Raw genomic sequence first — 24,238 nt, forward strand, 5'->3', positions numbered from 1 at the left:
ACAATAAAAAAAACACCGGCTATCATATCTCAACCAAGTAGCGCACTAAGGGGTTTGGTGGAACGGGAGATTCACATCACAGGTATACAGCCAACAACCATGCCATGTTGAAAGTCCCTTAAACATGCCTGTAAAAGTAAATTTATTGACGTCTGAAATCTGACGAGCCCTGATTATTAGTCTGAGGTGAGGAATTGAGGAATAAAATTGTAGTAAGTGTGGAAAGAGTAATGTGAACAGTACTGACAAAAACACCAAGCTGACCGAACCAAATCACATTTATTTCTGTTAAACCAACGAAACTGGTGCAATTAGAGTAAATTCATCTTCCAAATATGGCTCTCAGCGTCTCATCTGCTGACACACATCCTATGAACCCAGAGCACAGTGGCAAAATGCTGACAGCTGCTAGTGCTCATTTCCATTTTTGTCACTATAATAAGAAACACTATAAAACTGGCGTTCAGAGGAAAACACTTGCGTATCGTTTACATTCTAGAACTCAAATCGGCTGTGTCAGTCACGGGGCTCACTGTCACAACAATACAATCAAAATAAGTTAGAGAACATGCTGAGGAGGTCTGAATTTCAGACAGCAGCGAGCCTGCTGAGTCCCACAGGGACACACGTACAGGCAGCTTTGAAAGCTGTAGTATTACTTCTAATATAGCTCCACCAATCACTTACATTTGTACCACGCAGAGAATTATATTCATATTATCCTGCATCCCATTCATTCTTACTGTAAACCACAAGATTAGAGTAAGATATCATTAGCATTTACAAGAAGACCTTTTAAAATCCCAAAGGGAGATTAACAAAAACATTTAAACAAGCAGGAATGAACAACGAAGGCACTAGAAGTTTTCTTGTTTCAAATATGGCAGACGAAGATATGGCGTCCAACACTTTAATCACCTATTCCTATTTGTCCTATATGTATAAATTTGATCCTCAATCTTTTTAAAATTAGCTATAACATAAACACAAAAGAACTAGAAGTAATGACTGTGTTGATTATCATTTGACTCTATGAGTCTGTCAGCATCCCAGCAGCAAAGGCAGCATCCTCAAACACAAACAAAACCCTCCAAAAACTTACAGTGATATAAAACAGATTAAAAAACAGTAAAGAGACTTTTACCACCAGATTTAACTGACTAACCAACCAAACAAACAAACAAAAAAACCTTTAAATTTGTCTCGACAGACACTGACATGCTGATATCAAGTGTTTCCCACTTTAACAGAATACTAATCAGTGGCATGCTGAGGGCAGGACGTGAGGAGGGTGGTGCAGGGTGGAAGGAGTTTTGCTTGTTCGTGGTGTGTAAAAAGTCTCGGGTGCCTCCAGTGGAAGAGAAGAAGATTTATGAGCACCTCCTGTCTGGCTGCTATTCTCCTCACCGGCCAGCCCTGTCTATCATCTTCTGAAAAATGTTTCATTAACATTTCACACGAGTCTCTCCTCAAATCCACGGTGATGCAATTCTGCGCCGAGGATCTTGGATTGCTTTTTCCAGCTGGCTTGCATCCTTCTCCTGTGCTCACTGTGGAGGTGGAGAGGAGGCGCCAAGGCTGTTGTTCAATAAAATGAAGAGAGGGAAGTCTTCCGCTTTCACACCCGCTCCGGGTTGCTTTCCCGGTTCATCCTGCGTCTGGGGAACAGCTTTCGCTTCAGCAGGATGAGCTGCAGGAACAGGGGAAAGAGGAAATGTCACTACTAAACCTGGAGAACAACTGATTGAATATGAAAGGGGTGGCAATAAAGGTCATTAACTTCCTTCTGAACAGACATGGAGGAGATAGAGATCTATCTATCCAATCTATAATGCACCTAATTAAATGATCATCAGCAAATGTGAGCACCTCTATAAAAGCAAAGAAAAGGTCAAGGCAGTTTGCAGGTCTGGCAAATTCCGGTGTGAATATATTGCCGCAATCTTCCCAGGAGTGGTTGTCAAAGCAAATTCACTCCAAGATCAGACCATGTGATTCATGGAGAAACTACAAAACCCCCGAAATCTACATCTTAGACTCTACAGGCATCAGTTAGCATGTTAAATGTTAAAGTTCATCACAGCAGAATTAGAAAAACACTGAGTAAGTATGGCTTGTTATTCAGTCTTAAAGAACATGACAGCACAGCTTAGGTTTGCAAAGTCAAACAAACCACAAAGTATAGATATTTGGCTATAATGCACAGCACCGTGTCGGGAGAAAACCAAACACAGCACAAACACCTAATGCCAATTGTCAGTACGGTGGCGGAGGGGTAGTCATTTGTGCTCGTTTTGTGACCACAGAACCTGGGCACCTTGGAGGCATAGAGCCAACCATGAACTCTTCTGTATACCAAAGTATTCTAGAGTCAAGTGTGAGGCCTAAAGTTAAAGCTTGGCCCAAACTGCGTCAGGAACAGCAGTAAATCTACAGCACAAAGGCTGAAAAAGGGAAGAATGAACCTCAACCTGGTTTAAATGCTGTGCAGAGACCTTAAGAGAGCTGTGCATGAATTAATGCCAATTCCTCAGCAATATATGTGAGACTGGGAAAGTCATACAGAAAATATCTAGCTCAAGTTATTGCTGCCAAATGCAGATCTATTGTATCTAAAATAACATTTTTCTTTATTAAAAATAGGAAAACACGACTTTTAAATCACAGCACAGGAAATTGCTGTCATTTCATTTTTCACGACTGTCAAAAGGATACAGTGTGTGTGGTAAAGCAAAGGTTTATAAATCAGAAGGTCGGCAGTTTGACTCCACGTCTCGACCTCCTCATTGGCACCATTTTTCATTTGTTTTTTTAGCAACAGCAAAGGGTTATAAGTGGCATCAATGTTCTCATGTAACTGTGCCCAGACTGCAAGTATATTTCCCAAAATGTCAAACTATTAATTTCACCAATCAAGGCTTTGATACCAGAGTCCCCTCAGATGTTTGTAACTCAAGAAAGCAAAGATAATCTTAGACATGGAGCAGCCGAGTAAAATCACCTCCCTCTGAGGAGTGAAGACACATTTGATCTCTCCAATCTAAACTCTGACATAAACAGAAGGGCAGCCAGATTCAGATAGTGCCAGAAAGACATCAGAAGTCAGTCTGTGTACAGTGACAACGACACAAGACAAGTGTGACACACCGGTCCCGTGGGTTTCTGTGAAGGAAATTCTCCTAAGGTCACTGCAACTATTAACCTTTCTTTTAGTTCGCTGAGGAGAAACTGGAAACCTCTGGATTAGGAAGGTACCTCAGAACAGTCGACTAGTATTTGTTAAACAACTCGTGGCATTTGTTTTAAACCGTTTCCAACACCAAAGAGGAAGAATTTGAAATGTGTCCAATAATATTTTCCTGCTTTTAAAATGATTTTAAGTACTTTCTGTATATTATTACAGCTTGAAATGCAACTTTTCTGAAGGTTCAATATATAGCAGGAATTGTCTGATCCCAGTTAACAAAGACAGTTAAGTCTTGCCTTCCATAAAAGGCTGCTGGGGTCTTTCATCTTGATAAAGGCCGGTCACGACATAGCTGGTCATACTAGCTCGACACACGAGATGGACGCTCCTCAGAGAGGAATTTCGGTAGCGAAGGCCGTTATCATAACTCAAGCGTGAATCATGGAAACGGAGAGGTGTGCAAGCAAATTCTGTGTGTATCTTTGTCTGAATGTCTAAATGAGCAGAGCGTGGTTCATGGTTAACACTGACCTGTTCGGCGAAGAAGGATATGACAGTGAAGATGACGAGGGTCACGAGGACACAGTGGGTCCAGAACTTCAACTTGTCCCGATACACCCGCCTGGGAAACAACACATTTCAATCAGTTAACAAAAAACTTCAATCCAACTCCAACAGGTACAGAGGCAGGCGTCAAATGATCGTTCTGCATTAGGTAAACATTCGCAGTGGCAGGTCAGTGGATGATAAGGTGTGATGTAACAAGGAGGAAGCATGCAGTACGCAGAGGACAGCCAGCAATGGAATGACAAGGTGACATCACCCAACACCATCTGCCTGTCAAGCTTACAAACAGACATGGAAAATAGATGTGGAAAGGAAGGGGTGGAGTTGAGAGTCTCAACCATTTAATGATCTTACAAGCATCTTAAAACTAGTGATTCATCTGAAGCGGCTCGGTCTAATTACAAAGCCTCTATGTGAGGCTTGCATTCCCTTGGTGAAGCGCCCTGAATGCAGGAGCAGGATCCCTGACAAAGAGCCCTGTAACTCTCCAGAGGGATTCCCACTGGTCCAACATGGCAATGCGCTGTCCTGCGTGGTGACAGACACAAATTCATACCTTAGTATGAATGGAGAAAACAGCTCGACTGTGAGGGAAGGAGTCAGAGCTTAAAGTTATATTTGTGTGCATGCCTTAGTTTAAAGCATCTCAGTTCTTGTTGCCAAAAGGTGTTGCCATATTTGACAAAAAACTACACATTTTCCTGTTATTTATGGATATTTAATAGACAAAGCTTTCAAATATGCCATGTAACAAAAGTGATTAAAAATATTCACTACTGTTCTGGTGACCTACTCCTCGCTGCAGTTGACAAAGCAGACAATTTAAATGTAACCTAAAGGCAGTTCATCCATAAATTTCAATGTTACAGGGGGGATCAGCTTCCACAAATCTGTGTTCACTGAATCAGAGAGATGAAAATTTTGAATTCTCTGATATTTTCAGGAGTCTAAACTAAAGGTTGTTTAGCCCAGCTGCGACCTCTGGGGCTGAAAACTGCAGTTCCTTGCATGACCACTTGATGCTCACTCCAAAAGTGAGTCCACCTCCACACTTAAAATGCCAAACTAGCAAAAATAAGCTTGTTTACAGCCTGATACATAAAATTATTCTGGTCCTCTTCAGACCAACTTTACAGACGCAAATTTTTAAATAACTCGCCCTTTTAATTAAGGCTTAGAAGTAATCCATGACAAAGGCAGAGGTAAGGCAGAGGCTGGATATGTGCTGTAACAGGTGGCTAGAAGTTGCTAACTGTTTGTGAGTAGGGATGGGTACCGGTGTCCGGTGCCATGATGGCACCGGTTCTGACATAAACGGTAGTAACCAGACCGAAAAGCAGCGCACATTTCGGTGCTTTATTTCGGTGCTTTTTTTTTCCTGAGCTGTGATACACTTTTGGCCAATCGTTTTACGTTTCCGAGGATAGTAGGCGGGGCCAGGTACGTACGTTCTGTTAGCACAGAGCTACAGATTAAAAATGTCCAAGGCGAAGCGGTTAAAAGTCTGGCTGTACTTCACAGCAAAATATGCAAACTCAGCAGCAACAAGTGCTTTAAGCTGATACTGTGATACTGTTAAAGGAGGTAACACCTCGAATCTCATGAAACACCTGGCGAAGCATAGCGTTTTTTTAAAAGCCGAGAAATGCGCCGTATTTGATGGCAGCAGCAGCCGTTCTTCTCTGCGTGAGTAGCTTAATGTTGTTCTTGTGTGATTTACGCTGAGTAAGCTAACCACGTTATTACATTAATGCATGTAAGGTGAACTAGCAAACATCATCATAGCTACATGCGGCTGTCTTCTTGTTTGATGGCAGATGCTCCCTTCACCCTGGCCAAAAAGGCTAAAATGACCAAAGAAAAAGTGGAAAACAGTTAAACATGAGGTTTTTGGACAAAGTTTGTGTTTTTTCCATTGTTTAAGCACTGCTTCCAGCCAAGAGTGATACCATATATGCCCCATAGCTGCAGAAAAGGCTAACATTGTTATCTTTTTACAAAAAAACAGCTGAACATGAGAGGTTTTTGGACCAATTTTGTGTTCTCCATTCTTTAAGCACCGGTTTGAGCACCGTTTGAGCACCGGCACCGTTTCAAAAGTACCGATTTGGCACCGGTATCGGATAAAATCTAAACGATACCCATCCCTATTTGTGAGACATCATTTCTGCTCATTCAAACCACTAAACTGAATCTCTTGGTTCGGTTTCTGCTTGATTGGTGCATATTCCTGTGTAACTCTATCGACAGATCTCTAACAACTTAAACTCTGATATTATTTTATTTAGAAGTTAGCACTTATTAGATGGCAGTTAATGGATATAACTTGCTAAAAATGCTAAACATACCATTCCTGGAGTTCTTCCATATGCAGGAACCTGTTGCGGTACTCTCTGGGAAGTTCAAACTGGGACGGCAGCGGGAACATTGATTCGTAGAAATCTCTCAGCACAGCTTTCACTGTGGCAGCGTCCTTATGACTGTGGTCGATGTTATCATTCAGACAGATGAACTTCCTTTTGGTGAAATTAAAGAAAATAACACAGTTCAACAACAAGGATGGCAGAGATGTAAACTTTGATTGCACCGCATTAAGGTAAAACAATGAAAAAGCATCTGCTTCTAAGGAATATAAAGTTCTCCTCACCTGGGATTTTTCCTAATGTCATCTAACTGGCCGACCACGTGGGACACATTGGTCCGCACCATCTTGAAAGCTATCTCCTCCTCCCCCATGATCTCAAACCTGTCCATCAAAAGCGCTCTGTCAGCTTAGTATACACAACTACTCGTATACATTGAAATAAATTAAATCTCACTTGTATTTATTCTGGTCTCTGAAGGCTTTGTGAATACGTTCTGCGATTGGCTTGCAGTGGAGGATGAGGCCTTTTGTGACAGGAGGCTGCAGATTAGGAAAACAGAAAATCAGCCAAATAATTCAACACTGAATAAATATTACCTTGTCAAGCCAGCTGTACATCTCACCATGCTAGGATCATAGTAGGCTTCTTGAGTGGGGTTGACCAGGTGAAGCTGGGTCAGGTTAGTTGGGAGTGTCTTAGAGCAGTTTATCAGCATCTGCTCCAAACCTGTCAGGTCCTAAAAACGGCACGAAGAATAAAAACAAAACTCAAAACTGGAACTGTTGGAAACTGTTTACTGACATGTACGCTGGGAAAGATGTTTTGACTAACTTGGAGGCTTAGTGGAAGCTCGTGGATCCTTGTAGCGAGAGTTCGAATCTCACGATCAGACAAGATACCCGAATGATCGGTGTCGATGTCATCAAACACTTCGGACACGTTGAGCTGATCCTGAGCGCTCATCAGGAAGTAAAAGTATGAAAAGGCAAACTGCATGTCCTCAGAGTGACGAACACGGTGGCCCGATGTTTTGTCAAACTCTTGCGGGAATCTGAAGAAGACCAAGCAGAGTGGTTGATATAAATAATGACTGTTTAGAAACAGATGAGCTGTTTCTAAGCATGTATAGAAATAGAAATATATTTATATAAATCTGATTTGATAAGACAGAATATCACTTACGTGTCCTGCAGCTCCTGCATGATGAGACGATCGATCATGTGCGGCATGTGTGCGGGGACTTTGCGAGACGTGAAGCCAAACTGGCCGTTGAGCAGCTTGTTGACGTAGCGCAACGAGTCAGCAAAAGTGTCCTGAAGCTTTCGCCTGGTAGCGGTGCCATCGGTCTCATACGCCATTTCGCTCTCAAGACGCTCCTCTTCCTGTGGAGTAAACACAAATTTATTTATTTTTAATCAAGTTTTTTGAGTGGAGCTTTAAATTGAAGACAGGGATGTACAAACCTCAAGTAAAGCTTGGAAATACTTTCTCCTCTCCCACGGCAGGAAGCCTCGGTCTGAGGAGATGAAGTGCTGGAGCCTTCTCCCCACTGCAGCAGCATTATCCGGCTCAGCCTGACTCTCCGCACTTTTTTGGAGGGAAAGTCTGTTTAAAAGCTTTGATGTCAGGGGCCTCTCAATCGCAGTTTTCAGAGAGAAAGGTCTTTCAGTTATCAAATCTTTCAGAAGTTTATCATCAATGTGGACTGGTACGAGAGGAGTAACGGGTTTGTCTTTCACGGCAACATCTTTCTTAGACATTTCTTCTTTATTTCCAGTTTCATCTTTTCTTTTCAAATCCTCTCCGTCCAAGTCTTTATAGGACTTCTTCTGGACTCTGCTCGCATCATCTTTGCCTAGCTGTGAATCAGGGATCAAATGCTTTTCCGCCAGGTTCTTGTAAGGCTTTAAAAGTTCAGCTTTTGTGAGATTGTAACCCTTCATAGTAATGTCACCGATCAGAAGCTTTTCCTCCAGCTTTTGAAGCTCTTTGCGCACAGCAGCTGGTAAAAGTGACACATTTAAAGAAGGAACCTCTATGATAGTCTGAGGATCTCCAGGCCGCCCTTTCTTGAGCTTAGGCCCTCGTTTGTTTTCAGGAATATCAGAGAAAGGGAACACTGGGTCCGGGGTCGGAGTCGCGTTCGGTTCTTTTCCTGCATCTTTGCTTGAAGTCGGGGACGCGTTAGTTTGAGAAACCTCACGGGTGTCGACAGCCACACTGAAGCTCATAGCAAACTCTGTGTCGTCGTCTCTCTGAAAAGTGAGGTTGTAGTGGATCTGGGTCGCGTTGTAACCAGGGTGGAGCAGCAGGTGAATGGTCTTCCACTTGTTTGCGACAGAGGTGTGACGCACCACGGGGTTCTCGCTGATGTGGGCTTCGGAGACTCTGTGAGCGAGTTTCTCAAAGCTGAAATACGGCCTGACTTCACCCACAGGGAGCGTGTAGTGGCTCTGGTTCCTCAGTAGGGTCACATGATGCAGCTCGTTAAAGTGTTCTAAAAAAGAAAAGAGTTCTTTCAAAACGTTCTCACTTCCCCAAGGGACACACTTCGAATGTCTTTTTCCCCCCTACGACAAAAGAATATGTTTAGGGTGCTAGTAGCAACAAAAAGGTTCACTTTAAATAAAAACATAAACTTGTTTATTGTTCATACGCAAATTACACTGCACATTTAGACTGTGTATTCAAGAACTATGGTGTCAGAACATAAAAACAAGTCAATCCTTATAAGTTCTTATAGGATACTTAGTAATATTATTAATACATGTTTGGCTACAGTATCGTCTGTGCTGCAAAGCTTTTATAAAGAGTTGTGGGTGCATATATGCAAAAGGGTGCTTGCTAGGCAACATAATGACGTTACAATATATAATGTATAGTTTAGCTTTCATAAGATGTTATAGCTGCAAAAAGTCAAAAACCAAGTCATTTCAGCCTGTTGTTAGGTGGGTGGAGGGCAATATGATAACACTGTGGTGTCTGATACAGATCAGAACATTCAGGGGCCTACGATGCACCTTTGTGCCAAGTTTGGTTGTTCATCTCCTAAAGGTCTAGGAGGAGTTGGTGGACAAAGAGACAAACACGCAGACAGATTGATATATTGATATATTGTGTGGCTATACTGATAAGACAGAGACACTAATCTGAGCAGTAAGAAGAAGTGAGTGAAAAGTGCCATAATCCTGGATATGTTACCGTGAAGGAGCATTTCTGTCACCTGATTATCGACCTGCCGGCTGTTGGAATGCGTCCATATTACTCACTGAGGAAATTCATCAATACTGTTCCTGACTGATTCACCACACTGCTCGGCTTCCTCTGTCAGGATCCTGACCAGCCTCTGCACCATTTGCTGGACATGCAGTTAAACACACTGTATAACATCTCTTACAGCTTTGCTGTTTACGGAACGATTCGCACAGTCTTTGCTAGTTCATGTCACAATACATACGTTCATTCTACATTTCAGCTCCTGATTGCATCTCATTTAAAATGTAATTAACTGAAAAACGTCTTCACCTTTATTAAAAAAATATTTTCTACATTCTCTATTTAGCTGTGCTCATAGTTTCTAAGCTACTGTATATTCATGTCATTTTTGGGGCTTTAATTGCAGTAATTTTTTAATTTTGGGGATAGTTTTTATTATGTCTTTTTTGTTATCTTCATTTATCCATGTTGCATATGACAATTTTTACAATTTTGACAATATGGCTGTTCCAAGTATAACAAAGTCTTTTGTTTTTAGTGTAGACTACTGCTTTTACTTTATTCTTTGTGCTGAATCTGCAACAGAGTAATTTAAATTCTGGTATCAATAAAATAAACAAGTATGTATATGAGTAACTAAATAAATAATAAAATGAGAAAGTAACTAAGTGAGTAGATTAATAAAATAAATCTTTTATTCTTTAAAACATAATTTACCATAGTCTGGTATTTTACCTATTATGATTTTAAAATGTTTACGTTTTAAAAGGATTTTTGTCAGCATATTTTATTACATATTATTAGCAGTTATATTTGTACATATTACCAATTTATTAATCCTTTTGCAGGTATTGAACCTAAAATAATACAACAGAAAGACCTGATTACCTTTGAGGGTTATATTATAAAATAGTAAAAACCAAAAGAAACACCAAAAAAACAAACAAAACAAACACTATTACATGTATTGCTTTAAACATACCTTGGCCACAGTCTCCCACATCAAAGCCACAGGAAAGTACATTACAGGCCTGGTCACAGAACTTGTCAGCCAGCCAGGAGTTGGCACAGCCTTGATTGCAGTAGGATGTCCCCGCTATGCCTCCTAGACCACCTGCAAACTGCCACACCTGTCCCCCGGCCCCTCCAGCCCCACCGGGACCGACCCCACCAGGGAATCGACTGCTCCCTGCTGCACCTTTTAGAGAAGGATTAAAAAATTTAATATACACAGCACAAACATGCCCATTTACAAAAAAGACGCAACGGTGTTGATATCTTTACCCAGGCAGTCTCCTCCATCCCAGTCACAAGCTGAGTTGTTGCAGGCCTTGTCACAGTACCCATCTTTGATCCAGGATCCTGGGCAGCCTTCTGCACAGTTAGGAACCGGCCAGGTGAGGTATACCTGCAGGGAATTGAGCAAAATAAAGCCAGTTTTCAGTATTTAAAAAATGAAACTGTGGCTCATATTTCAGGGCAAACTTCACTGTGAGCACTTTTCATGTTGTGTTCGCACCTTCTGTCCTTTTGAGTGGCTGTAGAAGTCATCAGGCCACACATCTTTGCCAAACATCACATCATCATTGAGGTAAATAAATTTCTGGGAGAGCCCAGGAATACGATGGATGTGGGTCTCTATAGCAGGTGAGCTGAAAGTGGGAAGGTGGCTGTGGTTCGAGAAGATATCCTGGAAATCCAAAAGGAGCAGTTAGCTAATTTACACAATAAACTATGAATAAAAGCATAGCTTCTGTATTCCAGCCGGACCTTTATTGTTGTAGAAGTTGAGGCTCAAGTTTTACCTGATGTGTAATAACTGAAACTCTGGGGTTATCCAAGTTGAGCCAGGAGGGAATTTGCCCATTGGTGACGATGAAGATGTGTCGCACCCAGGGGGCGTGTCTCTCAATAGAGCGCAGCGAATAACGAAGCTCCTCGTTGTCCTCGAATCGACTGGCTGATACATCTTCATCCTGTTTAGACTGGAGGGCAAACACACAACACTTCTTTCTTAACATCTTACTTATATATAGTGCCTACCGCACACATTTTGCAATACTGTGTAAAAAATAAATAAATAAACCAAATGCCAATTATTAAAGGATTAAAAAAAAGAAGACTCTACCTGTGAAATAGCAGTGAGGTCCCAGAACAAGTATGCAGGACTGATGGTTAACTCTTTCCCATCCAGTGTCAGGTTCTTCTTGGCCTGCTGAGTCAAGTCAGTGAAATCCTGTTGCGTGTTGAGGTGGAGCAGGGCGATGCTGGCTTCTGAGTACAACTCAAACTGAGGGACAAATAAACACATTTCAATTACAGTGTTAATTGCTTGGAAGAATAGTCCAGTGGTTTGCAGTAGCATTTTAATAAGTTACTTGACCTGGTAAAAATAAATGAAGCAGAGGATAAAGGATAAAGATATACTAATGTTTAGGCTCTACTTTTGATCCTGCAATTCACACAATACCTTTTAATGTTGTTCTGTCTTACGGCCACCAGGGGGCTACATTTTTTGGTGTTTAAATACAAATCTGCAGTCACATTTGGTACACATCGTCTATCAACTTTGTCATTTCTGACTATTCAAATGTCACTTATCAAGTTGGTTGAAATTACACTTTTGGACTAAAAACCTGTTTACCATCTTCAGCTGTAGCTTCTGTTTAGTGCCAAGCATGCTAAACCTACAGATTTAGAGCACTAAAGACAGCTGTTAATGGTGGTAAATTTTCATAAAATATTACTCAGTGGACTGAAGCTGCAATTCACAGAGCTGTTGACATGTTTATAGGCTTATTATTATTTTATTAATCCACAAAAAGTAAAAACAAGCATTTTACATAAGGCTTAATTCTCCTTCTAAAACCTAAAAGCACTAAACCTCTAGTTGGACAGAGTTACCAACTTAAAAATGCTCCCCGATAAAGCCGAAAATCAAAACTCTCCATATGCAACAGTGAGAAAGATTTAAATTTAAAGCAGCAGCTTATAGCAGAGACTAGGAGAGGGAAAATTCTGAAAGACGGCGATAAATGAGGCTGACAAAAATGACTGGAAAAAACAGTTGACTAAGTCTTTCCATGGAGACAAAAGCAGTTCCTCAAAAGGTTAGGCAAGCAGTAGTTACAGTTAAAGTTAGCTGATAGAGAGATAAGCTAGTCACAGTAAAGGTCCTCTGAAGTCATAGATACACGTGCGTGCGTGCGTGCGTGCGTGCGTATAAAGAGGTGAGAGTTCGGAAAGTTCTGTGATGTCATCTTCTCCAGCAGGGTCACATGAATATGACTCTGTCTGATCTCAGAGGAGTTATGTGTGGCATCAAAGCCCTCTGTGTGTGTTTGTGTGCGTGCGTGCGTGCGAGTGTGTGAGCCCCCAGCCTTGGATATTAAAAACCTTTTGTCTACTCTCTCAAACATTAAAAAACGCCTCCACAACATGAACAGCAAAAAACTTTCAGCTGCTTCATTTTTTTTTTTTTTAAGTAAAATATTGCACCTTTTTCACTCTGCATAATTTTCTGACCACTTTAGCCATTAAAGAACAATATTCTTAATCCTTTAACACTTTTTAGTCATTTTTACCACTGTATATGTTTGCTTAAAATAAACAAACTGTGAGCAATAAATTCTCAATATTCCTGTATTTAACAAAAATCATACAAATTAAAACTTTCTTATGCAAATAAAGACTTTATTTCTTATTTTTTTGAATTTGTCTGTTTTTTTAAATACTTTGAATTTTTAAGTTTTCTTCATGGCACAGGCATTACAGGGTAAGGATGTTTATATACAAATAAACTCCATATAAAAATACTGCAAAAAACTTGAGATATAAATATGCAATGCTTAATAAATTTATTAGACCAAGATACAGTGGAAGCTTTATGCGACAGCTTCCCTAAGATTAACAGTGCTGATATTTACCAAAATATTTCTTTTATGGTTCTGCACTGATAAATCCACCAGTGTCCACAAGTACTTTACTCTAAAACTGTTTGAGTATTTACTTGCATTCCTGAACAAAAACCATTTGTTTTAGGGTTTAAATGTTATGTTTGGTTAATTTCTGACTTTTTAGAGAAGTCCAGTGTGCCAGGTCAAACTTATTAAGTTTTCTTATTTATCTAACAAATAACAACACTTTTTTTGTCTTACACAACAAAATACAAATATTTTGGATATTTGTATTTTCTTGTGTTTCTGAAAGGTGAGCTAATAAATTCTTTAAGTATAAAGTATAATAGTCAAAATGAGCTGCAATAGTAAAATATTGCTAACAGCAAGTAATCGAGTATTTTACTTTACAGGAAAAACTTCTTGAGTCCCTTCACACGAGATCGTGTTCTGCCTCCACTCGTCCGCTTTTTTTCCTCTGCTCCTGTTTTTAGGTGAGGCGGATTAGCTGGGACTTATAAACCCAGCGGGACGCAGCCCGGAGACAACAAGGCACAGATCAGGTTGCACTCTTTATAGTCATGATAATGCACTGGCACATACACAAAAAGCAGAGGTGTGTGGCAGCTTTACACAGACACACGCTTTCCAAAGAAGTGTAAATTTATACCCACAAACCTTTTTATCTAATGCATCATAATCAATATAAAAAATAACCAAACTTTGGTAATTTGACCTATAGATACTTGTCATAAGAACATTTTGTACATTCATTTTTAATTTAAGTAAATTATGAACAACAATATTTGGTTATAAGGACATTTGGTTTAAGGACTGCTGGAAATCTTCATATTTTTTCATTTCATTGTATCTGTCAATAAAGCTGAAAAACAAAAACTAATGTAAGCAAACACAAAACATATTACATCATAATCCTTCTTTAATATCAGTTCAGTGATTTAATGATTTCTTGTGCTACTGTTACTGGGTTTCAGGATTAAGCGCTATCCCATACAGTAACTGCTTCGTCTTGCTTTAACATTTCTCATCATAAACAGTCGAGCTATGTTCAGCAGCGTCCGCTTACAGCAGCATGCTTGACACATGAAACCAAACTGGTTCCACAGCTAACAACGGCTAACCCAGAGGTGGAAAAATCCTCAATTTTCTTGTCATTGCATGTGACCACTTCCTGTCTTAATTTTGGGAGAACACAGACTGTCAAAAAAAAAAAAGAAAAAAGAAAAGGCACTAAATATATGGATAGGTTTCCTTGTTTTGAAGTAGAGGGGGAATGGTTGTCGTGAAATTTAATTTCATCAGCTCATCTGCTTCAGGCGGCTGCGCGAGTTATTCCACACCACAGTATTAACATGTCCCATGTGTATTATACTCTCAACACATAATAAACCCTCATCACTGTGGGCCGTGTGTCACTGCAGGGACTGTGGACAATGTAATTAGTCTAGAAAAATAAGTTGACAATGTGGATAAAGTAATTAACCCAGTGCCGAGTGATCTTTTCAAGCAGATGGACTGGGATGTTGCAGCAGCATGCAGCTCGATCTGCATCGTCCTTCTCTTTGTGGGTCACTGAAGCACACAAGTATGAGCCTGCTTCTGCCGGAGGTTTCTTCCTTTTAAAAGGGAGTTTTTCCCTTCCCACTCTCGCCATGTGCTTCCTTAAAGGAGGTTGTTTCATTGTTGGGGTTTGTTCTATATTATTGTAGGGTCTCAATCTTACAAGATAAAGCGCCATGAGGCAGCTGTTTTTGTGATTTGCTATAGAAATACCAGTTAGCATCTATCTGCCAGTCGCTGTGTCAAGAATCTATACCAGGGGTCCCCAATCCCAGTCCATGAGGGCCGGTGTCCCTACAGGTTTTAGATCTCACCCTGGGTCAACACACCTGAATCACATGATTAGTTCATTACCAGGCCTCTGGAGAACTTCAAGACATGTTGAGAAGGTAATTTATCCATTTAAATCAGCTGTGATGGATCAAGGACACATCTAAGACCTGCAGGGACACCAGCCCTGTGGACTGGGATTGGGGACCCCTGATCTATACAGTCCTTGCTGAAGGGTTGCTAGCATTCAACCCATATCACAATCAGTCTTAGCTCTAAAAGATGACCGCTACATTGGCATCGCAATTTCAGTCCACAAACCTGTGACAACTGTGATTCAAACTGAATAAGACCCAAGACAGACAGGCCTAGAGACTGATCTGCAACCATCTGGCAACCATTGATTATTAGGGAAAAATTTGTATTTTGCAAGTGTCTATGAGTGATTGTTGGAGACTGACAACAGTTGCTGGGAAAAACATTGGTTACACCAGGTCTACAGACTGGGCACATTGCAACTAGCTGTCGTCAAGGAAAACTACGCTGTCATTGTATCGGTCACTAGCATATTTCTGTTGTCGTAGTTTGAATTGAAGTGATGGACTTAGTCTACAAACACTGTCCAAGGTTTAGGAAACCTGTGAAAAATGTGACATCCCTTTGCTTTCAAAGTAAAAGGATCACCTTCAAAAATATGTTGGCTACAGTTCTGAGGCACAACTTTTACTTTGAAATTTTCTATAGCTCAAGTTCTGGGTTCTGGATTCTTTCTGTCAATGAAACAAGGAAGTTGTGAAAACTGATTTAGCCTGAGTGACCGAAGGCATTTCTCTGTGTTTATAGTTGTTTAAATCCTAGTCAGACTGCTTGGTAATAAAAGCAAACACAGCTCAAACTTTCTATCACATTCAGATGACAGTTGGCTGATATATTATACATCTGTATATTAATTTCATATGTATTTAACCAGGAAAAAAAATTATCCATCAAGATCATAAAATCTCTTTTACAAGGATGTCCTGGCCAAGCACGTACAAACGGTTTACTTTGTCTTAGAAATTCAACATTTTTGTGACTGTCTTATTTGCTCTGTATTTCTGTGAACATACTGTATGTAACCTCACTTCATGGAGCAGACAGCACACCACGTGGACAATCACACACTTCTACAGATCAAAACGCACGCTAATACAATCACATCAGCAGACTTGTACACAAACACAGTGGGCAGGACATGACAGGCAACAGCACAGGCAGATGATCGGGGCTGTGGTCCAGCTTTCATCACTATAGTCGTCGGTCTAACACCAGCTATAAATACCAGCCACCCCTCAGCGCTCAGCCGCTCCCTCCACACTATGCACATCATCCCTCTTTCACAGAACCGGCCAAGAAGCACCCGGAAATATGCTGAAATCCAAACTGAGCATTGTGTGGTGGCCTGTGTACCTAGAATCCCTCCACCACTAAACACCAATCACACACACACTATTTCCATCATCTTTCCTGTGTGGTTGAGATGCAAGGATGTGTTTAAGAGTGCAGATGAGGTCAGAAAAATCCTGGTGACCTTTTGGCCTGCTGGCTGGCAATGCGCCACTGAAAACAGTTGCTCTAATGTTAACCCCTGCATGGACAGCTAAGGTTACAGCCTGAATACCACTAGTTATTATCACATGACCTGCCAGGCAAGACGGTGGCAGACTTGGAGACGAATGGAAGGAATGACGGGACAGCTGGGTTGGATAATGATGAGTTAGATTAAATGCAGTTAACCTACATGTTATAGCTCATTATTAGTGTAGTCCTTATCAGGTACCTGTCTAATACCAGGTGGGACCAACTTTTGCCTTAAGAACTGTCAAACTGTCATGACACAGATTCAACAGAGTCCTGGAAACATTGCTCAGAGATTTTGGTGCATATTGGCACGATACTATCAAACAGCAGATTTATCGGCTGCACATCTGTAATCATGTCCCGTTCTACCACATCTCAAAGGTGCTTATATGAGTACAGTGAGCATACTGTCACATTCAAGAAACCAGTTTGGGATGATTTGAGCTTTGTGATCATCAGAAGATGGGTACCCTGTTGTGAAATTGTGAAATATATTAATATAAAAATAGTTCATTTAATTTATTTAACTACTTCAATTAAAAATACTAATTTCTATACTAAGGATTTTTGGAAGTTATCGGTTTGCTTTAATGTCCTCTGACACTGTAAGACTTTCTGATAACACATTTGTTTTGAATTCTTATTAAAAACAAAGGCAGTTATGAAAGACCTTATCTAATGCATCACCCATTAGTGCTCATCAGCCACATGAGGGCATTATCAGAAGACTCAGGCCTGTCCTGTAGCCTGTCGGCTGGAGCTACAGGGTCACTCAGCCCTGGCCTGGTTTGTTTTCCTTGGTTATTTCTGAGTAATCCCAACCTGTTAGTGGCATTCCTCTGTCTCAAAATATAAAGCAGAGTTCTGATTAGAGAAAATTATTAGATACACAAGCACAACACTGAGCTAAACAGAGGCCCTTTATCCACAACACAACGTCACCGATTAAAATAGAGAAACGCAGGTTTAGCAGGAAGGTGCAATCTCCTCTTCAAGGAGGATTTGACTTCTGCGATTAGACTATTCTTAGAATTTGGTGCTATGCTTTAAAAAAAAAGATCAGAGAGTATCTTATAGTTCTCTACTCTGGTGTAATTGAGATGGTGATATACAAACATCCTTTAGCATCGCTCTGATGTCACTATTTCACATAAGGGATAAGATGAAGAAGAATTAATGCAAGGAATTGGGAGGAAATAATACAGTGTTTGAAAGTAGGAAATACAATTACATAAAGTGACAGCGTCTGCTGCACGTTCACCAAAGTGCAACTCTGCCATCTGCTGTTTTAAAACCAACTTTAAAACATCCTTATTTTCATGCTCTAGCAAGGTGGTGTAGAAGATTTTTTTATTTAATGAGCAGAAGGAATGACTTTTGGTACCTGTTTGATTTTGCTGGTTATGACAGATGGAAGTTTGGCTCGCAACCTCTCCGTCTCCTTGAAGGACGCAGGGAAGCCGCTCAGATACGCCAGAGTCTGCATGCGGGTCAGACCCGGAGCCTCTTTATCCGTTGTCTGTGTGACACACAACAACAAAGGTTCAAAATAAAAGCCTTTTGGTGTTTTATTGCCTTCTCTTATAAATGGAAAAGCTAACAGAATTAATTACATGCACAAAGAGAATAAATGCAAAATTCTTAAAAAGTGCTAAAACAGATGTAAACTTACCAGGTAACATCTGGACACAGAGAATTTCTGATCTTCTTTAGACACATCTGTATACGCTTTAATGGCTGCAGGGAGCAATGAACGAATGGTGAGCAGCAGACACACACCTTCAGGTTTCCATAGTTCGATCTTTGACAGGCGTGCATGAAGTGCAAAACAAAGTGGAACAAACTCTGGGAAAGTGTGGGCTATGTCAACAAACTAAACAAACTGCCTGCTAAATGCTGTGTCTGAATAGTTTCCTGTCAGCAAATGAAACCCTAAATTATTTTACAAAAACTGATGAATGTCATCATTTTAGAGATGAATTATGTCACAGTTGTTTCCTCAAAAGCTGAATGCAAAATTCTGGTTTTAGTGTTAGAAACTGCACTGAATACAAGTGTTATGCCAGTGCACAACGATCTTGATTATTTAATCTGGCTTCCACACTAATGTTATCGCTATCATTAAATTTAAACTCCTGCTATAGTTTCATGTCTTCAAGCACACAAAAGTATACACTTACAGCTCCGCCCTCTTTGAAATGAATGTGTGTGTGTGTGTGTGTGTGTGTGTGTGTGTGTGTGTGTGTGTGTGTGTGTGTGTGTGTGTGTGTGTAGGCGCCTAAAGTGATCCAGAAGGGTGCGATGAACTATGTAAGGTAAAAACAGCCTGAATGAGTCGGGAGAACAAGTAAAACATAAAGAAGAAAAACTAAAATAGAATGAGAAAAATCTCTTAATCCGTCCACTTATACACACTATTTGTTAACTAGGCTCTCCCACTGGTGTTGTCTCTCTTCATGCTGTACGGTGTGTCACACTATTAGCACTGTCCACAGAGGGTGGACGTCAGCGCTCTTGCATGAATATGAATAATTCAATCCTGGCCGCTGTCATCTTTGCAGATCAAACTGTTGCTGGCAGCTGCAGCGGCTGTATTGATCACTGACGTCATTAGTTAAAAATAACATGTTTTGTAGTGACGAACTGCCCGCTAGGCTCAGCTACTACACTTCCACCCGCAGTCGGCTGACTGAAGTCATTCAAAGAGCATCCTTTACTGATCCTCTTTGTTTCTTTACCTTCAGCTTGCGAGTTAAAGACGACCAAGGAGAAGCTGGTAGGCTGGTGGAAGGGTTTGTTCATGAGCAGCAGCTCTTTGGCAGCGGAGAAGGAGGGAGAGAGGGATGGCAGCTCTTTGAGCGTAATGTTGGCCGGCAGAGCGGGATCCAGGGCCAGCATGGGCGCGATGATGCAATGGGACAGCAGGCATTCAGGCTTAACACTGCAAACAAATGGCCAGAAAAAGGGGTAATAATAAATAAATAATCCTTTAATAAGCACATCTACACCTGTGCACTCACTCAGAGAGCTACTTCCTTTGCACTGTGGTTTAAAACATATGCATAAAATTGATGAAGTTTACGCATTTAGCAGACATGAAAATGTTGCACTGAGCACCTCGCGTATCTGTGGTTAAAAGTCAACAATAAGGAGGAAGAAGAAAGACGGGGCTGGTTTTTTTCCTACCAACATTTTAGCGTTGAGCAGAAACAGGAAATATCCAAAGAGATGTTCAGTGAACTGATATCATTTAAGCAAGAGGAAAACATAAAATAATAAAATACTGTTTCTTCAAAACCTCTATGTACACTTCTATATCATTATGAATTTACGTTTTTATTAAAAAAAAGATTTAAAAAATTTTGTACCACCCCTTTTCTTAAATAAAAGCCAAACAAAGCCAATTATCACAGTGCTAAGTAAAACAATGGTAAACTTTAAATGGTAAACAATGGTAAACATTCTGGTTAATAAAATAATAACTGCTTTTCTCTAACTGGTATCCCATCAGTTGACACCCTCTGTGTGGTGCAACCCACCAGTGTTTCCTGTTTCAACATCAGCCTCGGTGTTCACACAATGCCACTGCATTGCGACTTTAACAGTCATTTAGCAGGTTTTTCACAACACCTACAAGTCTGAGAATAAACTCAACACACCATGTACCCACACTGACGCAACCTGTTTTTAACCTCTCTGTAAGTTAACAGACGAGCAGTATGATGCAGAATTGTGGTACTTAGCTGCATTAGACTGCATAGATAAACACAAAAGCACTGTGTTAAAAGTAAAGTTTGGTGGAGGGGGATTAAGGTGTGGTTTTTGTTTTTTTCAGGAGTTGGGCTCAACCCCTTAGTTCCAGTGAAGGACAAACTTAATGTTTCAGCACACCAAGACATTTTGGACAATTTCATGCTCCGAACTTTGTGAGAACAGTTTGGGGATGGCCCCTTCATGCTCCAACATGACTGCAGACCAGTGCACAAAGCAAAGCTGATAAAGACATAGACCTGCACAGAGTCCTGGTTTCAACCCGACAGAACACTTCTGGGATGAATTGGAGTGCAGGCAGCCTCCCGTCCAACATCGGTGTCTGACTCACAGATGCACCTCTAGAAAAATGGTCCAAAATTCCCATAAACACACTCCTAAACCTTGTGGAAAGCCTTCTGAAGTGCTGAAGCTGTTTTAGCTGCAAAGTGTGGGCTGAGATCATATTAAACCCTATGGATTAAGAATGGGCTGTCACTCAATCTGTGTAAACAAGAGACAAGAGAACACTTTTGGCAATATAGTGTAGAACCAGCATAAAACAGCAGGTGTCTTAAGGTGTGTATGTGCATTTTTATTTATTTTTCTATTTGTAATCACAGACCAACACACAGAAGAGGAAGGCTAGGCTTCAATGTTCATTAGCTGCACCAGAAGTTCCCAAAACAAACTAAAAACTTATATTTTCCTCCGAGGTGGGGGACACAGGGCAAAGTCCACAAGAACAGCTACCAGCTTCCCAGATTTTCTTCTCCATATCTCTCATTGCATTAGACTCTTGTGGACTGTGTTGCAACAAACACTGAGCACAAGCACTTTATCTAAATCCTGAACTTGCACATTATTTTTACACAAACATGCAATCACTCTCACATTCAGCAGTCAGTTTAGAATAAACAGTTAACCTAACATGCACAACTGGAGGTGCTGTGAGGAAACAGTCCCAACCCCCGCACTACTGTGTCGCCACATAATTGTTACACACACGCCCTAAATATGTACTCCAAATAACGAACTGCTAAACAAATAAGACTTCATCTTATTTAACTTCACAGATCACACACCCACTGTGTACACCATCATCACACTCACCTGTCTTTTGGCACTTCAGTTGTCTCGCTTGTGTTTCTCCCCAGGCGTTCCCTGTGTGTAAACGAACAGTGCATTTATATTTTATTGGGCTGTTGCAGTCTATTTTAACACCAGATGACATTTCAGAGGTGGATAAAAATCACACAATTCCCTTTTTTTCCCATGCATCAGCAAGCCAATCAATGTCAGCTGATGATGCTCTGACCTTCGTGCTGAGTTTTACTGTATTTGGGAACTTTAGGAGATAAAGCTACCTCTGAGCTTTTTGTTCTTCCTCCAGTTGCTCTTTGACTGCCTTCAATTCCCTCAGCAGCGCCATGTCTGTGCCATTCACCCATGTGTACACCACATCAATAGGCATGGGCAGACAAAGCCTGCAAAAAACAAAAAAAAACAACAACCCCAAAATAAATAATAAATCAAACACACACATAATTCAACAGACAGCGCTTAAACTGCAAATCCACAACCCCGTTTTCCTCCCCAGCACACACTTCTTTGTAAATTAACTTTTATCCATGCATGGCTAAACCCTGTCTGGTTCTTTCACATTTCTTGTCTGCTAGGATTAGAAAATGTGCAATGTACTTTGAGATTTTTATGATTTCTAGTTCCTAATGCCTTAAGATAGATTTCCTCTAAGACACAAAATGTATCTATGAAATGAGCTCAAGGTTGGTTTCTTTTACCTGCTTTGGAATGATTTCCCACCCACGTTGTCTCTGTAGGAGTCAAACAGCACATGATACTGGTCCCTACTCCACTCCACCACCACCTGCATGGACAGAAGAACACGCCGTGTAGTTCACGATTTTAAAATCACACGCACACTACAGTGCTGAATCATTTTTGGGAGATTTAGTATCTGATATTCCACGTAAATCAAGTAGCAGTTGGTGTAACTAAATCTAAACTACATCTGAAAAAAAGGGGCAGGCAGTTTAATTAAAATAGAGCTACAGTAGTGGTTTTAATGGAGAATACACACAGAACAGAGGCAGTCTGGGGAGACGTGTCGTTTAAAGACATGCAATACATTTCTGTTTACTTTCAGGAAGATCTGCTCAAACAAGCAATTTTTAGTGGACTCTGGTGGGAAGGTGGTGTGCTGAAAACAGCTGTTAGGAGAAAGTAAATGCTAGCTAACTCGACAGCAGAAGCGGCTGTCTGTAAGAGACAGGAGCTGAAACAAGAGAAGAAACCTCACCTCCCCAAACTGAAAGGCGGAAACAATCATGAGCACGATCCCCCCGAAGCAGAGGTACAGCCCGTATCGGTGGGACAGACAGGTGTACGTCTGCCTCTGCACCAGCTTCAACACCGAGTTCACGACTACCATGGTCCTCCTGGGCGAAGCATAGCGCCGCATTCATTCAGAAAAAACGCAGATAAACGCGCTGAAAACAGAAAGTAAACATCACACAGGAGCCGGATTTGTCAGCTGACTGCCTGCCACAGAGCAAGACACATGACAACCGGGCTTGTGACTCTTCCTCAGCGCTGATGAAGCAGCACGCGCACGGCTGCCATCACCACCTCTTAAGCTCATTGTTGCCCTCTGGCGGCGAGGAGCAGAATGCATGGTGCCTTCACGGCCTTCTCTCACTGAGTAACTCGCGGTATGCCAATTGTCCCTAATACATTTTATACATTTCAAATGTATTATATTATATTATATTATATTATATTATATTATATTATATTATATTATATTATATTATATTATATTATATTCACAACTTTTTATGAATTACTGAATCAGTGCGCCCCAGGGCAGCTGTGGCTACAATGTAGCTTGCCATCACTAGTGTGTGAATGTGTGTGTGAATGGGTGGAGGACTGAATGTAGTATAAAGTGCTTTGGGGTCCATAGGGACCACATAAAGCGCTATACAAATACAGGCCATTTACCATTTTACCATTTATAAAAAGCATCAATACTGAGGTTGACTTAAATAATAGTGTCTTTCATCAGTGGAACTGCATCAGAACTGTTGTTTCTTTATTTTCACTCCAAAAACTTCATTTTACATTTACTTCACATTTTTCACCTGCTGTCTTCACCACTGGGTCTGTGTAAACAAAAACAATGACAATATATGTAGTTTTAATATGCATCTTCCTTAGACTGTAACTTGTATTCCTCCTAAAATGGACACAAGAAATGGAAGCAGTTTTCTGCTGGACAAAAATGTATCATATTGCAGTCTAATTATTAAAATAAGTGTATAGAAAGGACAGGAATTCAAAAACAATGAGCTAATGCTGAAAGTGCAACTTTCATTCTATAATGAAAAGTGCAGGGTAGTTTTTATCTGGGGGGTTTTGCTAGTATTGTACAAAAGGGGTATATTATAATATTATATATATTATATTTCTCCCTTGAGTTTGGGGCTTTGGAAATGTCATTTCAGGAGCTTAATGGAACATTTCTGAACAACTGCAGTACAAGATCATCTGTTCAAATAACTGTGCGTAAATACAAGTTATCCAATATGGCACCACTTTGCCAAAGTCTAAAAATATGAATAAAAATGGGTCTGAGGGTTCTCCTCCAAGAAATTTGGAAGATCAAATTCCCAAATTCTTGATTTAAGGTCATTTTTAAAAATGTGCTAATTTGTGTATTTCTACTGTGGGAATGTCAACAACATTCAACATACTGTAATGCA

General features: G+C 40.6%; 1 protein-coding gene across 1 annotated transcript; it reads right to left on the reverse strand.

Annotated features, from left to right (window-relative positions):
* Positions 1-260: 260 nt before the first annotated feature.
* gnptab (N-acetylglucosamine-1-phosphate transferase subunits alpha and beta) lies at positions 261-23,064 on the reverse strand. The gene is made up of 21 exons (XM_026146609.2): positions 22,774-23,064; positions 22,256-22,341; positions 21,821-21,940; positions 21,567-21,617; positions 19,442-19,644; positions 18,376-18,440; positions 18,088-18,222; positions 11,465-11,626; positions 11,142-11,321; positions 10,856-11,026; positions 10,621-10,744; positions 10,319-10,534; positions 7,584-8,617; positions 7,303-7,502; positions 6,952-7,171; positions 6,743-6,856; positions 6,574-6,659; positions 6,402-6,500; positions 6,103-6,270; positions 3,719-3,809; positions 261-1,690 (listed from the first exon to the last, which is right to left on the reverse strand). The coding sequence occupies exons 1-21, from the start codon at positions 22,933-22,935 to the stop codon at positions 1,619-1,621; spliced, it is 3,759 nt and encodes a 1,252-aa protein (XP_026002394.1). The 5' UTR covers positions 22,936-23,064; the 3' UTR covers positions 261-1,618.
* Between the last annotated feature and the right edge of the window lie 1,174 nt (positions 23,065-24,238).

The sequence above is a fragment of the Astatotilapia calliptera genome, chromosome 17, assembly GCF_964374335.1.
Source record: "Astatotilapia calliptera chromosome 17, fAstCal68.1, whole genome shotgun sequence".
NCBI classification, from domain to species: domain Eukaryota; kingdom Metazoa; phylum Chordata; class Actinopteri; order Cichliformes; family Cichlidae; genus Astatotilapia; species Astatotilapia calliptera.